This window comes from Rhipicephalus sanguineus, chromosome 3, assembly GCF_013339695.2.
Source record: "Rhipicephalus sanguineus isolate Rsan-2018 chromosome 3, BIME_Rsan_1.4, whole genome shotgun sequence".
NCBI lineage: Eukaryota > Metazoa > Arthropoda > Arachnida > Ixodida > Ixodidae > Rhipicephalus > Rhipicephalus sanguineus.
Window position 1 is genome coordinate 37602731 of NC_051178.1, and position 21573 is coordinate 37624303.

Below are 21573 nucleotides of genomic sequence, written 5' to 3' on the forward strand. Positions count from 1 at the left end.
CCGCAGCGTGTGGCGTTAGACGGTTCGGCCATGGAGCGTACGTCCCTCAGCATACTAACGGGGAGCTGACTGTATGCATTCTCTTTCAGCATACCTAAATTGTAGACCAGCATGCTGCTGGACCTGGTGCTTTTTGGCCAAGCAGGGCCCTTGCGCCATTAAAACATACATATCATCATGCTGCTGGACAGCCAAGCTACAGTAAAAGCTCGTTAATTCGGATTTTGCGGGACCAGAAATACTGTCCGAATTAAACGAATGCCAAATTATCCAAATTATCAAGAAAACAAAAAATGAATGTCTATTACATCAATGCACTTTCATTTTCTTGAGGAATACGTAAATCCATTAGTTATTTTGCATAAAAGCAGTGCCAGAGCCGCAATTTTCATCATTTGTGGTTTAGTTCACAATGTGAACGTGGATTCAAGACTCGATCCGAAATGTGCTCTGAACCCATACCTTATTACGTACCAACAACGCTATTGTGAATGGCGATCACGCCTTTCTGAAGGCCCGCGGAAAAAGAAAGAAAAGGATTTGCAACATGTACATCAGGCAATATTTGCTGTGGCACTGTATGTATTTCTTTGCTGGCGGCAATGCGTACGCCACGAGATGCAAACTTGGAATTCGTGGTTAATGCGACTTACCCAAGAGCTTGGTCAAGGGCGCCTGCACTCAGGCACAGGACAGAATGAACAACCAGTAAAAGTTGGCTATTCCCAGAAAGTGGTGCACGCCACATATGTCCTTGGGCACGGGGAAATAGAGGATTGCTCGAAGTTTCTCTCGGTCGGGCTCAATGGAGGTTTCGCTCAGCGTGAACCCAAGTAGCTGAACTCGAGTCTGCGCTAATTGGGCCTTCGCTGGATTTAACGTCATCCCCATGACCCTCACCGTCGAACACATCGGCAACACGAGCGAAGTGATCTTCGAAGGTTCATGAATAAATCATGATGTCCTTGATGTAGCACATGCAGTATGACCAACAGGGCTTGTTGCTGAGCTAGTTGGTTCATAACTTGAGGTAAAACTGTAATGACGCAAAGAAGACGGGGACGAAGCGAAGACACAAACAGACAGACACGGGCGCCAACTTCCAACTGTTTATTATCAGAAACCGCGCCGATTTATATACGCTGCCAAACAAGGTAATCCCATAACAGAAATTGAGACATCGCAGAACTAACAATTCATCATGTGCCATAAATACAGAGACAAGGCATGCGCCGGAACTGCACTAACGCGATCGAACTAAGAAAACATGCCAGCACCTGTGAACACGTGCCACCCTAGTGAGAGGTAAAAAGAATACCGCACATTCTAAACTCTACATGTCTAAATGCTATCTTTCAAAAAGATAGCTTCTTTCTCGATTAGATCGAGAGATGGGGCACTAACGCACTGGCTACCTGCCCAGCTTCAGATTTACCGTAACCAGCTTCAGATTTACTCCTGCGTTAACCTCATCGCTATTTCATTATGCCGGTCAAGGCTACTCTCGTCTTGCATCAAGCGGAGGGTGGTACCGTTGGAAGTGCAGCTCCTCTTTGGAATTTTAGAACCGTCATGGGGACACACCCGAAGAACTTGCAAATACTCAAGTCGGAACTGTGGCGTCAAGTTCGCTTATACCAGGACTGGCTGAAGATACTTGTTGAGCGCTACGGTAACGGAGGAAGCCTCACGGATTTCCAAAAGTTGGCGGCGCAAAGCACAGAATTCCTTTGGCAGCGAACCCGACTTGGACTTCCACGGCGAGAGCGGGCAGTTGCAGGCACGTCTTCTGTAACCGTACTTGGAGGTGCTTCAGTTCCTCGCGGCGTTCAACGTGTGTTGGAAAATGGACCGAAATACAGCTACCAGCCTTCCGCGACGCGGTCGCAACTTGTGGCCATGGTACGGGATGTTGCGAGTCGCGCGTCCGAGCCTGATCGGGAACGGGCCATTGCTGACGGAGTCGACTGCCTACTACGCACGGTGAGTGACAAGCCAGGGAAGAAACCCCCGATTAAGAAAATTGTGAAGTGCTTAAAAGAGGAAGGACTTGCCGTTGTCGAAGCTGATAAGGAGGGTGGGTTTGTCCTGATGCCAAAGGGATTGTTCGATGCGAAAGCACAAGAGGCGATTCAGAAGAATTTCAAACCGTCAAACGTCTTGCCTAAAAAGCAAAAATCTTTGGCTTACGCATGCTAAAGGAAAGAAATTTGAAGACCCTTCAAAAAGAAGTAAGCAAGACTGTAAAAGATAGCCTTGATGTCTTTTTCACCGGCAAGACTCACAAGACAGAGTGTCCGCTCAGAGTGATCGTCTCCGAGAAGGGCACGTGGCAAGACGAGGTCAGCAGCTATCTGCAACGATGCCTCGGCAAGCTGGACGTACAGGACCCGTTCTTGGTGCGCAGTTCGACAGACCTAGTACAAGATCTAGCGCAAGGCAAGTTGGCAACCGCTAGGACTGCTTTTTCTTTTGATGTGCAGGACCTATTTTATTCCGTACCGCAGAGTGGTCTGTTTGATGCAGTACGCGAGTCCATCGAGGCGTCGGGTGAAGTAGACTTCCAGAACTATGCTGGGATGAGTACGGATCAATTTTTAGAGTTTTTACGATTTTATTTGCATTCCACCATCGTGTGTTTTAACGGTTCATATTATGTTCAGAAAAACGGCATCTGCATCGGCTCATCTGTGGCCCCGGTTTTGTGCGACATCTTTCTTTCATCCATTGACAAACGCATTCATACCAAAACCGACAACAGCAGTGTTGTTAAGATTTACAGATATGTTGACGACTATCTTGTGTTTTTAAGTTTACCCGACACTAGCCTTGACGGAGCTGTTGCTGAATTAACTAACATCTTTTTAAAGGAATCTGGCGGACTAGAATTCACTTCGGAATTGCCTCAAGACAATTCCATTCAATTTCTGGATGTTAAACTTAGTTTCACGAAGGACCACCTGTGCTGGATGTATAACCCTAGGACTAAGAAGAGCCTTTTGCCGTATGACAGCGCACATTCTAAGCTAATCAAGAGAGGCATAGCTATCACATGCCTCAATTCAGCTTTGATGAAGTCATGTGAGCACCGTCTTGTTACGGGATTTAGTAATCAGATTAACAGGCTGAAAGACGCTCGATTTCCTCCCTCCGTAATCACGGGTGTGTGCGAAAGCCTCTTGCAGAAGTTGAAACGTGGAAGAAAAAGTGCAGGAGCCAAAAGAAAAAATGAGTACGCACGTAATTCCTTACGTTCACCGGCTCTCGCACAATATAAAGAAGATCGCAGCCAGATATAGTGTGCGCATTGTATTTTCCGCTCCATGCAAACTGGCCAGGATTTGCCCTTTGATGGCGGATAAGCAGCCAGCTGCTTGCTCCAAGAAGCACGCCACGCGATACACCGAGTGTGTCAGCAATGTGGTATATAATATCCCCCTAAGCTGCGGTAGGGTGTACATCGGCCAAACAGGCCGGTGTTTCAACGATCGTGCAAGGGAGCACCGCTTGGCGGTTAGCAGCAACATGGGCGGGCACTTGGCAGACCACTGCAAGCGCTGTGGTTGTGCGCCACACTTCAGCCAGACCACGTTTCTTAGGAGAGCAAACAGCCGCACTGAAAGGGAGACAATTGAAGCGTTTCTAATAAAGAGGGCAGGTAGCCAGTGCGTTAGTGCCCCATCTCTCGATCTAAGCGAGAAAGAAGCTATCTTTTTGAAAGATAGCATTTAGACATGTAGAGTTTAGAATGTGCGATATTCTTTTTACCTCTCACTAGGGTTGGCACATGTTCACAGGTGCTGGCATGTTTTCTTAGTTCGATCGCGTTAGTGCAGTTCCGGCGCATGCCTTGTCTCTGTATTTATGGCACATGATGAATTGTTAGTTCTGCGATGTCTCAATTTCTGTTATGGGATTACCTTGTTTGGCAGCGTATATAAATCGGCGCGGTTTCTGATAATAAACAGTTGGAAGTTGGCGCCCGTGTCTGTCTGTTCGTGTCTTCGCTTCGTCCCCGTCTTCTTTGCGTCATTACAGTTTTACAGTATGACCACTTTGCTTCCCGAGAATGCGGTCTACAAGTCTCTGAAAAGTGGCAGGATCATTGCAAAGACCAAAGGGCATACGAGTGAACTCAAACAACCCTTTGTGGGAGGTGAACGTGGTCTTGCACCGGTTACGCTCACCCATCCGGACCTGTAGGTAACCTTTGGAGGCATCAAATATGTTGAAGTGCTGCGCAGTGCCGAGGCTTCCTACAATGGGGCTAATCGTGGGAAGCGGATAGGCATCCTTATGGGTCACTCCGTTCAGACGGCGGTAGTCTACGCACAGGCGATGGCTGCCATCTTTCTTAGGCACCAACACAATTTGAGACACCCAGGCGCTGGACGATCGGCGAACAATGCCAGCTGAGAGCATTTCGTCCAGCAAGCCATCAATAACCTGCCTCTTGGCCAGGCTGACTGGCCTGGGGCTACACTTCAAAGGACGCGCGTCGCCAGTTTCGATGGAGTGGCTCGCCATTTCGGTACAGCCCGGTTGATCGGTGAAGAGCTCATCGTACTGGCGTAACAGTGCGGACAGACGAGCCTTCTGTGTATCATCCAATTGAGTCGCACAGGCCGTTAAAGGATGCGGAGCCTCTATGTGTCGTGTCACTCTATCCCAATGGGGATTTTCAGCCGACAAGCAAATAGCACAGCTCCCGAACCTTGCACGCGACATGGTTCTGACGCTTCTACTGCACAGGCAACAGTATACGCCGGTGGGCTGATGAATGGCTTCAGCTGGGAAAAAGGTCCGTCGCGATAGCCTTCATTTGCAATGTCCACAACGATACCGGTTTTTAGGAGAAAGTCCCGACCGAGAATCGCAGGAACACTGAGCCCTGGAAGATGAACAAAACGTGTGCATCTCATTCGATTTCCCCATCTGACAGTCAACCTTGTGGCGCCAGCGGACTGGGCCACGCCTTTTGCTAGGGTGAATGTCGTTTGGCAGTCCTGCAAGCGCACCGAGTGCTTCCGCAAGTGGGACAATACCTGTTTGCCAAACAATGAAGCGCTCGCACCCATGTCCAGCAATGCTGAAAATTCGCTGCCGGCAATGGTGGCCAAAATAAATGGCGCGTGCGCACCAGCAAGACTGCCTGCCTGGTACGCAGAGGGGAGAAGGGTTCGGTCGCTCATGCCTTCACGAACGACCTGCGCTCCCGTTTCCCTGCCTCACAGGAGGCCTGAAGCGACTCATCAGGAGCTTGTGCGCGGAGCTCGAGCTCGCGCCACATCCTACTCTCGTAGTCATCGGGTAAGAATTCATGCGGGAAAGCCGCGCAGAACTCATCGAGGGTTGCTGCTCGGTGGCCTGAAAGCCGATACCACTTATCCTCTGTGTCAGTCAGTGCAGCTGGGACGATGTATCCGAGCACCTCCTCATCGTCTAGACCCATGGCTCTTTGGTAACGTGTGAGGGAGTCCAGGTAATCTCTTGGACTTTGCAGATCACTGTATCTGCTGTAGGTCGGAACGGCCAGCGTGACAGTGGGATGAGTGTGTTTCGAAATGGCCGAAAGCATTTAGACTGCCCCCTTGAGTGAGTGCCTGAATCATCTGGGCGGCGTTTGCAGCAGCGTCTGTGCGCCCGCTTCAAAGGAAGCTGTCGGTGCATTAGCGGCGTGGTCGAGCGATGGGGAACAGTCTCCAAGCTCAATAATCGGCACGGTTTCAAAAGGGATATTCCAGCTGTCGCGCCATTCTCGAGGAGTGATGTGACATGGAACTGCCATGCATTACAAGGGGAGCAGTAGCAGTCCAATTTGCCCAGTGTGCACTGTTTGAATTGGGGTTGGCCCCGCTCCCAAAACACGCTACATCTTCACTGGGAGCTGGTACATAGCGCCTCATGTCATCCTTTCTGGGGGTTGTGACGGGAGGGTGCTGGATTATGCTGCTCGAAGGGGGCACTGGCCCTGTTCTCGAGCAAAGCGGTATCTGCTAAAAATGACAGCGGACAAAACTCACGCCTAGCAGACATAACGCGGGTAACATGGGGAACCTGATTCGCAAAGGCGTGCTGACTCGGCTAAGTCTAATCAAAGGCTTAAAATGAGCCTTTGATACCGCATTGGGCACCAGTGTGGTAGCCTCGGTACTCACCGGAGTCTTAAGACCACCGCGGGTTCAGGCTTAGCGAGCCACAGGGCCGCGTCTACCATTGCCTGCTCGCACTCGCTCAACTAGCGAAGGTGTTGAGTGCCGCGTGGCCAAAACACCGTGTTCGATATAACAACACACACACAAACACTTTATTTGCCTTTGGCGGCACCCCAACACACAGCACACGTCCGCTCCCGGGACACGGGGAAGCAAAGGGCTTCCCGCACGGACGGTACACCAAAGGGGGAACCGCGAGCACGTCGCAGCTAGCAGTGGCGAGCTTTGACGCGCCGCTCAGGAAAAGGTCCTGAGCGGCTATGCTGTGCACTCTGGTGATGACCACTGGGACTGGTCGTGAGAGCTAGGGCAAACTCCGTACGAGTGGGCCTCCGGCAAGTGCGGCTCGGCGTTGTACGACTTTGCACGAGCACTAGGCATCGCTCTTTGGCTTATTGACGGAACCGGAGTTAACGCAAAGGTAAACATGTCCGCCGAGGATGCCGAGGCACCCAGACAGGGTACAGTCCACCGATTCCCAAAGGGGACGTCGAACGAGAAGGAAACACGGGCTTATCCAGTGCCGTCCAAGAAGAGAGAGAGAGGCAAGTCCTGGTGCGCACGTGTGTCTGTCACGCCGAATCTTGTGTCATCGAGACTGTGCGCAGCGCAACCACAACCGGCACGTGGTGACAGATGGCGCCACTTGCCGTTGCGGGAGAACGGGCGAGAGAAGGGATTAGCAGAATGGCGAAATGCCCGCACAGAGGCTTCGGCCGTGCCTCGGATCCCCACAGCGTGTGTAATTAATGAACCAAATGTGCTGTGACTCGTGACAGCTAGTAGCCTCTTCTAAATCTTAGTACGCTTTTACGCGTGACACCACGCCAAACTTTTGCAGCGAAAGTGACTTCCTTGTGCTTTGCATGCAATAGGTGAAGGCCAGAAAATTCTAGAACCGGGGTCCTTTGCTGTTATTATATTTATTGCGGTGGTGTTGGGGGTGTTTTACAGTGAGTTATGGCTGTCCCCGCACAATCGTGAGGTTTGCACAAAAATTCATGAGTATCCCGTGTAAATCGGATCGTTGGCAAGTGCGCACATCACCAACACTTGTGCATGTCGATGTTGTGAGGCCCAGTTCCTTCGCCAAGACTGTCCGCGTCCTCTTTCAGTCCTCGTCCACCTTTCATAGGACGTCTGATTTCGAGGACATGGCTTGCATTGACGTAACAGGCATGTGTAAACTCGAGCACAGTAACACGTGTCGGTGCATTAAAGAAAAACAAGAGCACGACGCCAATGCTATCTGTAATCTAAATGCAAAGGCACACGAAGGCGCATTAGGGCCTCCAAGATCCACGCGCACAATCTCGGAGGATACGATGCACCACTCATGGCCTATTCTGACAAACTGGCAGCGCAGCGCATATGCCCACACTTGGTTTCCCGCAGCCGCACGATTGCTGCATTGTCAATGAAAATGCAGGCAGTACCTGTGAAGTAGCGTACATTCATATCAAACGTTGTGGGGTGAAAATCGGTTTGCAAAAGCTGTGCTTGATTACATTTCAGGCTAATGGGCCTCGGCCAGGGCCACAGAAAAATTCATATCATCTCGAAATTCTTACGAGTCGTGATTGTATCACCAAGATTCTACTGTATTTGATGACACAGGAATCCCCTTTTGAATGTTGCCATAAAATAATTAGTCAGTTGTAATGAAGCAATTTTTCTGGCACATTGTGGGGCTCTATAAGCTTTGTTATAAGAAGGTTTAACTTAGTTGATGCAAGCTGTGTTGTTCTTTATACCTGCTGATTATCTACCCTTGTTGTGTTCCTTTGAACAGATTTCATGCAAGCACTATGGCAGCGATTCGTTGATGTGTCCGGTGAGCTACATTTCCTTCTTGCTTCATTGACCTTATGAGACAAGCGATGGCCACTGGAGTGCACCAGGCGTTCAACTTAGTTGGGAAGTCATGATCACAGCAAAGGCGAAAAGTAGCCGTGTGTGAATATTCAAACGAATATTACAGTATTCAAATTCGCTTCGAAACGAATTTAAGTTCTTCTAAATTTCGAAGTATTCAAAATGAACGAACAGACACATATAAACCGCATGTAACCCTCTGTAAAGGTGGTTTCACTGCAGTGCAGTTGTCCTATGCTGTGAAAACACCCATCCAGGGGAAAACCGCACTGCCGCGAAGCCCCACTTCAAGGTTAAATGAACACTCTCATCGATTCATCATTTTTTAAGTTTAAAAGCTTGTTATACCGGCTTATATGCTCTAATTATTGTAAAGTTTAAAATTAGGGGTGGGCGAATATTCGAAATTTCGAACATTTTTCAAATAGTGTTTGCAATTCGATTCGATTTGCACTGGAATTTTACTATTCGAACTATTCGAACTTCCCAAAAACGAATACAGTCAACGTCCGATTGAAAGTGACCCCTTCGGATTTTCAATATGCTTCACCTCATTACACTCTCCTCGTATTGCGGCAAAGCTGCCTTTCAAGCTCCGTTACGGTCGTACTTTGCCAAGATGATGATGAATCAACTTTTATTAAGCCCAACTGTGTTGGTAGTGCACGCAGGCACCAGACGGGGCGGTTCCCTAGTTTCGGGACCCGTATGTATCTAGCAGCTCCTGGCCCCTCTCCGTCAGTGCAAGCTGAGTTGGTAGGGCGGGGCTGGATAACAAGGTCTCACATCGCACAAGGGATTGGGGGTGTTGGGGGGGAAGGGAAGGAGGGGGGTTTTTTAGTTCAGTGCACTCTGTCAAGATGTGCGGCAGGGTGCCATTCTCGCTCTTGCAAAACGGACAGAGCGTGTCGTGTTCCGCAGGGTACATGCGGTTCATCAGTACAGGATGTGCAAGCGATCCCGCCTGCGCTCGACGCAGTATCGTCTGTTGTTGCCTGGTCAGTTCGGGGTGTGGCTCTGGCAGTCTGCACCTTTCCTCTCGGTACATCCGTGTAATGTCCCGAAAGGATTGGAAGTGGTCCCTAGATTTTCAATATGCTTCACCTCATCACACCCCGGTATTGCGGCAAAGCTGCCCTTCAAGCTCCGTTACGTTCGAACTTAGCCAAGACAGTCAATGTCAGATTAGAAGTGGTCCCTAGATTTTCAATATGCTTCACCTCATGACACCCTCGTATTGCGGCAAAGCTGCCTTTCAAGCTCCACTACGGTCGCAAATGTATTAACTCAAGAAAACGCTGGTTCCAACATGGAGATGGAAGATGTGGCAGAGTTAGGGGCTGAATTAATGCTGTTTTCGGCCTGAAATTTGGGCAGGAAGTCAGAAAAATCGGACACCGAAGCTTTCCAGCATCCAAAATTTCAGATGTTCTTATATATCAACGTCTACGAGGCAGATTTTGGAACTCCGGACTTGAAGGGAGGACACCCTTGTTCTCCACATCAGTTGGGCTTCCACAGAAGTGAAAGAGGAGGAGAGGCTGAGGAAATGGCATCTTTGCCTATCACGTGTAAAGTGTTGTCGGCAACGCTTTGGTTGTACCAAATCATGTAAATAAATACAATTCGGCCTCTACATTTCCTCATTCTTGATAAGACAACTATGAAACACCACCCAGCCAGTGCTTCATCAACCTAGCGAAAAGAAACACTTTCATGTTGCTATCACATAAGAATATGCTTAGGAATCCTCTCTTGACTTTTTTTCTGCAATTTCGCTTTAAAGTATTAGAAAAATATTCTAGAAATATTCGAAAAATATTCGATTCGATTCGCACTCACACTTCAATATTCGAATTCGCTTCGCACCCAAAATTTTGCTATTCGCACAGCTCTATTTAAAATGTAACATATTTTACAGGTTATCACTTGCATTGTACTGAATTCAATCCTGCTACTATTCAAAGTTGCTTCTACTTCCCTTTGAACCAAAAAGAATGACATTTGCACGTGCCTTGTTTCAATCTTAAAATATATATTGTGGAGGTTAGTTGGGTCAAGACAAATATGTTCATTTTTCTTTATACAGTAGAACCCCGCTGTTACGTTCCTCACTGCTGCGTTTTCCCGGCTGTTACGTCGTTTTCCGCCGGTCCCGGCATAGCTCCCATAGGATACAATGTATTGGGAACCCCGCTGTTACGTCGTAACTGTCGGACCGTTCCCGTGTGATACGTCGCGAAGTGCGCCCGGAGCCGACCGAGTGACTACCAAAGAGAGCGGCCATGGTGCATTTTCACGCAGCTTGGCCTCGTTTGACCGTAATATTAGCCGCATGAGAGGCGCAAGCAACAGAATCTTTCAATTGATGCAAACAAAAGCATGGCCTTCGAGATTGGCATTTACTATTGACAAAAGCATAGCCTCTGAGATTTGCATTGCACAAACATGGCGTGTATGACGTAATTGCTTGCGAAAGCAAGGCCTTCGGGATTGGCATTAACTTCTGCCATCGCGTTGGCGTAGACTCATCATCATCGTTATTTGTCGGAGAACGGGAGGAGTTCGAGCTGGTTGGAGCTCGCATGCTCGCATGGTCGTGCGTGCGGTTCGCGGTCGGACTCGCCGCGCCGGTCGTGATTGCGTGTGCTTAGTTCTTTCATGCCTACAGCTGTTGGTGTTAAAAAAGTCACATACGTTGATTACATTTCTGTGGATGAGGCCGTCCTAAGCTCCGCGTTTCTATCCATCGACTAGATCGCGGCTGAGCGCGCCAATTTTCGTGCTGCTCGTAAGAATTGAAATAAAATTCTGTACCACTAAATATTTTGCCGTTTTTCCTGTTTTTCGGCTCTTACGTTTCCCGTCTCTTACGTTTATTTCCTACGGTCCCTTCAAAAACGTATCAGCGGGGTTCTACTGTAATATGTGGCGTATACCATTCGAATTTGATTTGAAATTATTCGACAAAAATCACTATTTGCTTCAAATTCGCTTCAAATCTGAAATTACTATTTGCACAATCCTAGAGAAAAGGGATATGATCTATCACTCTCTTGGCTTCAATTCCTGGCAAATGGTTTGCAAAGGAGGCGCTAGTCACTCTCACTTGCCTCGTGCATTTGTGGTCGGAAATATTTTGGTTATTGCCACTAATTTGCATTTTTTGTCTTTCCCTCTTTCATTTTCAGCTATCCCTAAGCTTTCGGGTGCCCCAGCTCTGTTAGCTGGAGCACCCAGTGCTTTCGTGAGTCGATCCGTTTGTGGCCGTATCATAAATCCATACGTTATGAATCAAGACCAGCTGGCCCGACTTTCCGTTTTGTTGTCAGAGTCCAAAAGGCAGCTTTGCCACGATGCCAAAGTGTCATGGGGTGAAGCATATTGAAAATCTGAAGGGGCCACTGTCATGGCGCAGTGTGGTGATGTCTTTATGGATAAGCACCGGAAATGCTCGGAGGCATGATGGTAAAAGATGGCAAATGCGTCAGTACAGCCTAATCGCTGACAGCCCTTATATAAGCATCTTCAGCTAACTGCTCAATAGTGCATGTGGCTTAGCGCAGTTGCATGCATACTGCACACATTTAATAGGCAACAGCTGAAATGTGCTGCACTGCCGTTCATGCTGACTCTTTGTGCAACACCACTAAGGGTGCCGCACAGACGCATTGTCTTGACGTAGGAAAGCAGTTCGCCATCGCTGCACCCGTGTGCAGTCAGGAACGTAGTGGTCATCACGAACACTTTCTGGGCGGTACCATCAGAACGTAGTAAGGTACAGTTAGCTCCGCGGCAGTAGGTTGAACATTCGCAAATGAGTCTACATCACGCATGGATTTCAGTCACAGATATTCAACATACCACAGCTTTTGTTCAAATAAGCTTAGAACATCCATTCTTGTTTTTTTTTTTGTTGTTTTTTTTGCATTCTGTGTTCATTCCAGGTCATTCTGATGTGCTTATTTACTTCAACTCTCTCAGTTTAGGCAAACTGTGGCTCCCAAAATGGCACCTGAGATTTAAAAACTACATATTCTACTAGAAAAATATATGCATATTTGAAATTAGCACACAAATATGCATACAGAATTTAAAAAAAAGCCGCAGTGTCTCCCCTTAAGAAGGAGTTTGTCAGAGTGCATCATATATTTGAAGGAATCGGACACAAAGATGTCTACCATAATCGTGCAAGAAATGACAGTGGAAAGGACACTCAACTGCTTAAGAATGCTACTTCTAATGTCATTTGGAACAAGTACCCCCCTGTAGAAGAGACAAAATTGGCCTCAGTACAATAGGTTTTTAGTCATACCTTGGATGGAGTGTACAAAAAATTTCGTTTGAAGTGTGGCACTCTCAATCATTGTGTTGTACGTGTGCAGCTGTGCAACCTACCTGTGAAAGCCGAGGCCGAGTTCGTGCCCCTGTCTCGAATGAGCAGCCAGCGACACAGGTCAAGGTGAGCAAAACACCACAGACCAACATTTCATTATGGTTGTTCTTAACTGGGGCGTGCTAATGTTGAAGCTTTGCAATGCGAATAAAACTCAACAAAACGCAAAAAACTGTCGTTGAACATCGAATATGTACGTGTCATGAGCAACAGGCATAAGAGATGACGAACATTTGGGGGTTTTGAGAAAACAGGTGTGTGACCCGAGTCGTAATCGAAGGGAAAATGAGTTTGGAGTAGGGGTGTGCGAATGTTCAAACTTTTTCGATTAGTGTTTGCTATTCCGTTCGTCTCTCACCGGAACTTTACTACTCTAAGTATTCGAACTTTCAAAAAATAAATATGACGGTTTATTATAACCGAAAATAAATATAACGATAAAAAATCTGCGCGGCGTGCTTGGTCTTGCGTTTTGGGGTGCCGACGTGCGAAACTGCTAGCTGCTCTATCGGTGCTTTGAGCGGTCGCTGTGCAGCATGCTTGGCGTGGGGTCCGCTGCCAATGCATAAAATGACCATCCATGGTTCCAAGTAGCCAGCGGACAATGCGATTCGTTGCTTGCAACGAAGCACATTGCGGCTTCTTTGCTTTCGCATGTCCGCTAGCGCGATGTTCTTGCCCGCAGAGTTCGGATGCCAATGCTGCAAATGTGGTTTCGGTTTCATACTCGATTGACTCGTTTTGCGAAACTTGCTTTCCGAATAATGTCTTAGTGCCGCGAAATCAGTGGAATATAAAAATCATTATTATCACCCAAAAAATGGTGAAATATCAAGTTATCCGGGCTCGTGGCAATACTGCACATTGTGTCACCTGCATCACTATGCGACAGCTAGCAGCAGTTTCATTTTCACGCAGCGGACAGCATGCTGCCGCCAGGTGTACGGGTAGTCGTGCAAAAGTTGTTCTTTTCTTTTTGGCCATGTTTTTCACTACATTTTAACGTGAAAGGGCTACTTGGCCAGGTTTGTGAAAGCACGCACTCGTCCGGCGTCCGCAAAAGCCGTGCACGAAAAGGCATGAGCTCTCCCACCGGCACTGACGCCAGTGGCAACGTGTAAAGTGTTGTCGACGCCACTTTGGTTGTACCAAATCATGTAAATAAACACAATTCAGCCACCGCATTTTCTTATAAGACATCTAGGGAAACACGACTTGACAGCACCTCTCCAGTGCTTCATCAACCTAGCCAAAAAAAAATGCTTTCATGTTCTTATCTCGTAAGATCCTCTGCAGCTTCTTTCTGTAATTTCGCTTCGATGTATTCGAGAAATATTAGAAAATTGTTTTATTCGATTCGCTCTCAAACTTTGTTATTCGAATTCACTTTGCACCCAAAATATTGCTATTCACACAGCTCTAGCTTGAAGCTGGTATTGTGCATGTGGGCACGGTTGTAAAAGGATGGTAGTGACAGGCGTTCTCTCTGCAGCCTGTGACACAGGTGTTCTGAGGTGTGGCTGGTGACCTCGACAGCGTTCTAGCAAGGCTTCTCAGTGATGTTGATGTTCCATAATATTCTTCTTGCTCTACTACATATTTTTTGGGAAACAGTATTTCATTATGCACAGGTAATGCTAATGTGTGTAATGCACACTGCTTGTGCATTGCACACAAGCAATGCGTGCTGGAGTACTTTTTATACTGGCAAAAAATTTCTTCCCGTGACCTATGAAAAGTGACCGTTTTCTTGTGGTAATGAAAGAGTTAAGCAACGCGCCTTGTATCGAGGGAACTACAGGAGATTAAACATCCGGTCATCCAGCACGTAGGCAAAGGAGGGCTAGAGGGGCTCGACCATTTCTTGTTGCCAGAGCCGTGTGGCTGCATCGCAAGACCTGTGTCTTCATCGGAGACATGCTTTCTGCCACCACATGCGCACATTCCGGTAAATTTTTCGCCATTGAGATGCTCGGCGACAGATCGTCCATCCGCCATGATGCTTGTGCGGGCCTCGGAAGAATTATTCTTCAATAACTCCCGCCATGTTTTTGATGTAGCACTCAAAACAAAACTACTGCTCATTGTCACAAGCCCTGCTGTCGTGAAGGACATCCACGGCGTTTTGAAGGCACACGCGCAGCCATCGCACACCTAGTCCAAGCGTAACTACATTCTGCTGCAACCGCTGTGAACACAAATGCGGTCGTGTCGACGCGATCATGGGCGAACACAAAAATACGGGCGTATCCAACGTACGCGCACAGACTAGACGAGATCACAGATAGCAGCAACGTAGTTCTGAAGGCACGCGCATGGCCAGCGCGCACAGATTGAAAACGGAACTACCATTTGCCGCAACCACTGCACAGAAAACCGCGGTCGCTATTGTCACGGTCATCGATAGCGAATACGCTCAAGTACGCAGCTAACACACCGGAAGAAAGATTAAAGGCAATGAAGTCGCAAAACGGCACGAAGCGTTTCGGCTTTCCTTTCGCTCCCTTATGACGTGTAGTGCGGAGCTTCGGCACTTCGTTTTCAGTTAGCCTCTAACGAACTTTGGCACGCTCCTTCGCGGCACTACACGCTCGGCACGCTTCGAGGGTAGCCTGCATATTGTATTTCCTCGTGTATAATTCACGGGTATAACTTGCGTATTGACACAAAGCTGCCTTCCTTGCATTAGCGTGAAGCCAACTTGTGCACCGAAATTCGCGTATAACCCTATTCTGTGCGTGTTATACGCAAGAAAATACATTCACTCGGTGTGCGGCCAAGCACGTCCGAGTTAGCGAGAGTTCAATGGGAAAGACAATGCATGCGCTTGGCGGGACCGAGCCATAATGATCAGATCTTCCGAACTTTTGTGGTCTATGCATGAAATGTCACTGCAACGAACTTTTTCGGAAGTCCCTACAATTTGACTGTAAGCAAGGAAAATATTATGGAACATCAAAAAGGTTGTGTAATTCTTTGTTGGCTATTAAACACAGCAATAAAAAACACTATATAGAGAGAAACATTCAAAATAATAAAATTCAGAATTTGCATTTTGCAGATGGATCACCTAGGAATATAGTATAAGACATAATGCCATAAACGATGCAGCTATTAACATACACAAGAAAATCCAAAATGAAGTACTGCTTCATTGCTCATGCCATGCGGTGAAGCACTTTCTGGTTTTAGCGAGACACAGGTGCACTCGTGCACATTTCGCTCCCGGAATTTTATGGACATGTTAGTGCATGCAAACGTAAACCCTCGTTCTGCTGCCCACATAACACCTTGTTCTCGGCCAAGATGTAAGACTTGTAAACACCTTCAAGATGACGTTATAGTTAAAAGCACCGGAAGTGATTACGTCAATCATATAAGATCTAGTTTTACCTGCACTAGTTCAAACATTACCTATGGGATTGAATGTTCATATTGTCAAAAACGGTACATTGGTGAAACGGGACAACCTGTTAAGTTAGGTTAAACGGGCATCGCGCGGACACGGTGAAGAAGTTGCCCAAAGCAGTGGCACAGCATTTTAATGTAGCAGGTCACAATTTCGAAGATCTCAAACTTTACATACTTCAGCCAAACTTCCGGTCCCCAAGGGGCAGAAAATATACAGAGTCATACCTTATTCACAAGTTCAATACACTCCAGCCAGCAGGTATTAACGTTTCTAAGGGGGCTCTTGAATCGATTCGGTATGGGACATACACAACGAAGAGCAACGAGAGTTAAGCCCTTCTAGGAATTTCGAACCTACTATTGTTAAAATGCCAAGTGCTTCCACTGACAATAATTCAGCGAAACGTACACCCCCCCCCTTCCGCTTTTTGCTCTTTTTTTCCGCCTTCCTTATGACTCACACAGTTCGTCACGGCGGCGTCTCCCCCACCCCCACTCTGGAGAGGGCATGAAGCATATACACACGATAGCTAAAGAAACCACTTCCAGCCTTGAAGAAGACAAGTCCACTCGCCAAAACGTCGGCTCGAGCACCCACCCCCTGTTTACGGATTTTTTCATTGCAAGCTTCCATCTTCCACTTCCTGCCATTTTTTTTTTTATTCGCTCAAGAACAAAGATGTTTCTAAAGCACGGTCTCTCCTTAAAGAAGTAATGACACAATCTTTGTATCCTGTTTTTTTCTATTGCAATTAACAGCTATGGCCTACTTACCACAGCTGGTAACCTCATTTCCTCGAGCACATGACGGCTAATTATATGTAGATATTCTTGTAGTACCTAGTCACAGTTTCTGTTTTAGAATGGGCTGAGCGAGGTGGGACCAAGGTAATCTTATTTTATGTGTCAAACTCTGCTGGCGAGCGCACAAAATAGTGATGCACTGGCTGATTGTAGTTGTTGGTTGTTTACATTAAAGCTGAATTGATGTTCATATTAAAGAACCCCAGGTGGTCAAAATTTCCGGAGCCACTACGGTGTCTCTCATAGTCAAATCGGGGTTTTGGGACATTAAAACCCAAATTTGTTATTATTATTGATGTTGATGCCGCAAAATTTTGTGCTCCGCAGCACGGCATGCATTGCGAGGTTGATTTTAAAGGCTATATTAGCCATTGATATTTTGTAGATGATGTGTAGGTGTGTCCACATAAAAGTTACATTTTACATTGTCTTCAACATTTTTTGTTGCTGCTCTTAAGATTGTCCGTGTTTTCCTCTGAGGCAAAGGCAGCGCATCCCTTTTTTCAACATTGTGCCTTCGTAGCTGTTGACAGGGGTTACAGAATCTTGTCACATTATTTTACACTGACAATTGGGGTTCATAGGGCTAGTTGAGCGGGGCTATCTTAACCAGATTTGTTTGTCTGCAATGTCCAAGTGTGGAGAGCGACCTTATGCGAATAGCAAGTGCTTCCGTGTTGCAGGCTGGTCACGGTGCCTCTCTTGTTTTGCCTGGAGGGTGGCCAGCCATGGCGAGCACCAACACTGCTACGAGTGCCTTGCCACTGCCCTGCCAGCCAGCTGTACACAGCTGCTGCAGCCCACCTCCCACCTGGTAAGTACCTCACAGCTCTAGCTGAGGCGCTACAGGCTAATACAGATTTACCAGACAAAACTCTGGTTTACAAAGGTTACCATGGGGACAGGCATGCTGACCAGGGTCTAGCAATACAGTGCACCTTGTTTAACTCAAGGCTGTAAAATTGGAAGAAATTTTGAGATAAGCAGAGTTTGGAGATAAGCAAAGTGAAAAGTAGAGATTTTTGTAAAAAATTTATTTATGATCACCTCTTAAAAAAGAGATTCTAAATTGGCTCAACGTAAAGGCTTCAAAGAAACAATAAAGGCATACCCAGCTCCATTTTGCAGCGCTGCCATTTTATTTAGTGCTGCAAAACTGTGTAAGGCTCTTCTGCTCTGCAGTAGCACTTGGACCTAGGGAGGTGCCTTTGATCTCCCTCATGCATCACATGTGCCGAATGTCACCGCAGCTGCACTCCGCTTTTGGCAGAGTGCAGCTTAATTTGGTTGCACCAAATTGCCTTCAGCTGAGTGCAGCTTGCACCAAATTAAGCTGCACTCAGCTTAATGTGGTGCAAGCAAAGCATATTTCTTGTTTCGGTTGACGTCAGCGACTCTCGATGGCTGTATCAACACTGCCACTTTCACTATTCAGAAGAAGGTGATTTTGCTCTTCTGATGTCCTTGGTAGAAAAGACTGAAAAAAGGTGTCAGTTCTGCAAAAAGGAATACATACTTTTTGTGCATGATCTAAGTGAGGTGAAACATGCTGAGGTGGCAATATGAATTCATCATGGAGTAATGAAATATGGCGTGAAAGATGCTTAAACGAAATATCTTACGAGATGCAAGAAGTGATAGACTGAGGCTTGATTTCATGGAAGATATGCTTTCTGTTCTGTTATAGTTGGAAAGAAGGAAACACGTAGAGTTATTTCGAACCATTTCTAGTGAATGAATGAAGTTTGCATGGCTTGGATCCCAGACTCAGGCAGCATATTCTAATTTCGGGCGAAGCAGTGTTTTATACATGGTTAATGTTAAGGATGAGGCTGCTTTTATGAATTCACGACAGAGATATCCTAATATTCAGTTAGAATTGTTAATTACCTATGAAATGTGAGATGCCCAAGACAGGTTTGCTGTAATGTGAGTGCCGAGGTATTTGTACGAGGACACATTATCCAGAGCAGTGTTAGCTAAGTAGTAAACAGGCGGAACAGATGATGTTCGAGATATGCGCATATGTTTGCATTTCCTTGTGTTAAGTTCCATCATCCATGTATTGCACCATTGGTTAATAGCGTCAAGGTCAGATTGAAGGATTTTAGTATCATCAGGGCAGGTTATTTCTCGAAAAACAACACAATCATCGGCAAAGAGGTTAATGTATGAGGAAACACGTGAGGGTAAGTCATTTATGTAAATTGGAAAGAGTAAAGGGCCTAGTACTGTCCCTTGTAGGAGGCCAGATTGTATGGCAGCATTGTATGGCAGTTTGTTATATACAAAAATTCGTTATAAACATATACAGTAAAAGCTCGTTAATTCGACTCTCGTTAATTCGGAAAATCGGTTAATTCGGGCACGTCATCTGGTCCCTGTAAATATACGCATCACTCTATGAGACTGGGCGCTCGTTATTTCGGACAGATTTGACCGCAAATCGGATAATTCGGCGACTTTCGGGCCGCTGGCGAGGCTCGAAAACGAAAAAAGAACAATTCGGAACAAAAGTGAAGCTCAAACGCAGCATCGCCATGGATATCAATTATCGACTTGGCTTGGATTGAGACTGGTTGAACGCCTTTTTTTCGCGTGTGGGTTTTGTTGCTTTGTTCCCGTTGGTGTGCTGCATCGTTGATCGCCGATTTATCGAGCAACGTTTCAGTACGGCTCTTTTAGCTTGATCGTTGCTGGTGCTTTTGTGCTGACTTCTCGTGCGACCGCACTCTCCACCGATGGCAACGCCGGCGAAGCGGCCCAAGTACGAGGCCAAGGACTTCACCACCAAAGTAGAAATTTTGCGTGCTCTGAATAACGGGCTCTCCCGACAAGAAGTGATGAAGAGTGATGAAAGGGGATCCTTCAATCGGCGGCAAGAAGCAAGGAACGAGTAAACGTACTTTTATCCGCCAACGTGACGGGAACAGAGCGCTTGCCGCTTCTCGTTATCGGAAAGGTTCAAAAGCCACGCTGCTTTAAGAACATCAACAATCTTCCCGTGGATTACCGTGCCAACCGAAAAGCGTGGATGACGGATGAAACTTTTGCGGTACTGTAGACATCATGCGAGCTGCTGAGCACCTTGAAGAGCTCAGAAAAATTGTGTCCGCGCGAATTTCTGCTCGAAAACAGACAAGCATCCGCGATTACTTTGTTAAGTAAAGGTATGTTGAAAAAACTCGTGCATTTATTGTTTATTTCGACCATTCGATAATTCGGACATTCGGTTAATTCGGACATTTTTTCCGGTCCCTAGAAATCCGAATTAACGAGCTTTTACTGTATTTTTCACACTGTATCTATGACAAGACTATTCTTCATTTACTTCGTTATAACTGATAATTTGTTATATCTGTGTTCGTGGTTTGAATGTATTCATGGACACAAATTGGGAGCGTTTAGTAAGAAATAATTTTAGCCAAGAAAGCAGGTGAGAGCCAGTGTTAAGCTGGCGTAGCTTGTGAAGAAGCAGTTTATGGCATACCTTGTCAAATGCTTTAGGAAAGTAAAAAAAATGCAATCAATTAAAGAACAGTGATCAAGAATGGTGTGAAGTTTGTGAGTGAATGATATGAGCTGGTTCTCACAAGAATATGATTTGCAAAAATTGTGTTGTGATGGCGAAAAAAATGAATTTGACTCTAGAAAGTTAGCAAGGTGTGAAGACAAAATATGCTCAAATACCGTATTTACTCGAATCTAACGCGCACCTTTTTTTCGGTAAAACGAGTCCAAAAATCGCATGCGCGTTAGAATCTAGTACCGAAAAAAAAACTCGGTTATCATATTGCCATCGGCATTTCAAAATGGCCGCCTTCTACGCGCGGCGCGCCTGGGCTATTTCAGCCATTGTTTCAGTTCGTATGTGTGCTGAGGAGTTTGCCATCCCGTTCTGCGTTCACATCGACGGCATGGAAGTGCCGACTCCAAATACTCGACGAGTGCACCACGATGCCGCATTTAAAAGAAAAGTTATTACATGTGCAGAGACGGACGGAAATCGGGCCGCATCGCGGTCGTTCGGAGTTTCCGAAACGTGCGTGCGAGACTGGCGCAAACAGAAGCAGAAGATTTTTTACAGCAAAGCTTCACGAAAACGTTTCAGTGGACCAAAGCAGGGCCGGTTTCCCAAAATCGAAGAGCGTTTACAGCGACAAGGAGTGGTCCGACAGCGACGAGGACTGATCCATTACGCGACTCGTATCGCCGCCGTAGTTGTGACAGTTTTAGTGGCAAGGCCCGCTGTTTGACTTTGTTTTATTTTTTGAAACTTTAGTTCTTTAAAACCCAAATACTTATTCTTCGGAATGTGCGAAGGTTGACTCCTACGGACTTTTTTTGTTCGTTTCTCTCGCGAAACATGGGTGCGCATTACAATCGAGGGCGCGGTAGAATCGAGTAAATACGGTAGTTTTTATGTAGATGAGCTAAATAAATGCTTTTTCTTGTCTTTTTGCCCCCATTGTAAGTCTACCCTATTCAGTGTTTTCAAGTAACATATTTGGATGCACTTGGCATGTTAGCATGCCTCTTTTTGGGAGCACTTCTGATGAGCCGAACTCCTGATAAGACGAACAGATGACCGCGGTCTCTTCGAGTTCGTTTTAACAGGAGTCTACTGTAGTTTGAAATATTAATCCATTGAAATTGAGGGCCCCAGTCCAGGCGATACCGAAGCTGAGGGCTCTAGGCATGCAGGAAATGCGCCATCTGGGTTACATCAGATCGGAAAGTTCACGTGACAAACTTTGAAAAAGGGCACGTCGCAGCAGAATTTGGTCAGAAAAAACGCAAATTCGTTTCAAATCTGCTGGGAATAGATTTGATGAAGACAGAACGTAGTTGAGCACGAAATGAGCCTGTGCG

General features: G+C 46.6%; 1 protein-coding gene across 1 annotated transcript in view; it reads left to right on the forward strand.

Moving 5' to 3' along the window:
- LOC119386565 (uncharacterized) overlaps positions 1–21573 on the forward strand; it is a 132440-nt gene that overhangs the window by 62811 nt on the left and 48056 nt on the right. Inside the window, 3 exon segments of the mRNA XM_037653848.2 lie at positions 8008–8049; positions 12476–12552; positions 17385–17515. Coding sequence (XP_037509776.1) covers positions 8008–8049; positions 12476–12552; positions 17385–17515 — 250 coding nt within the window.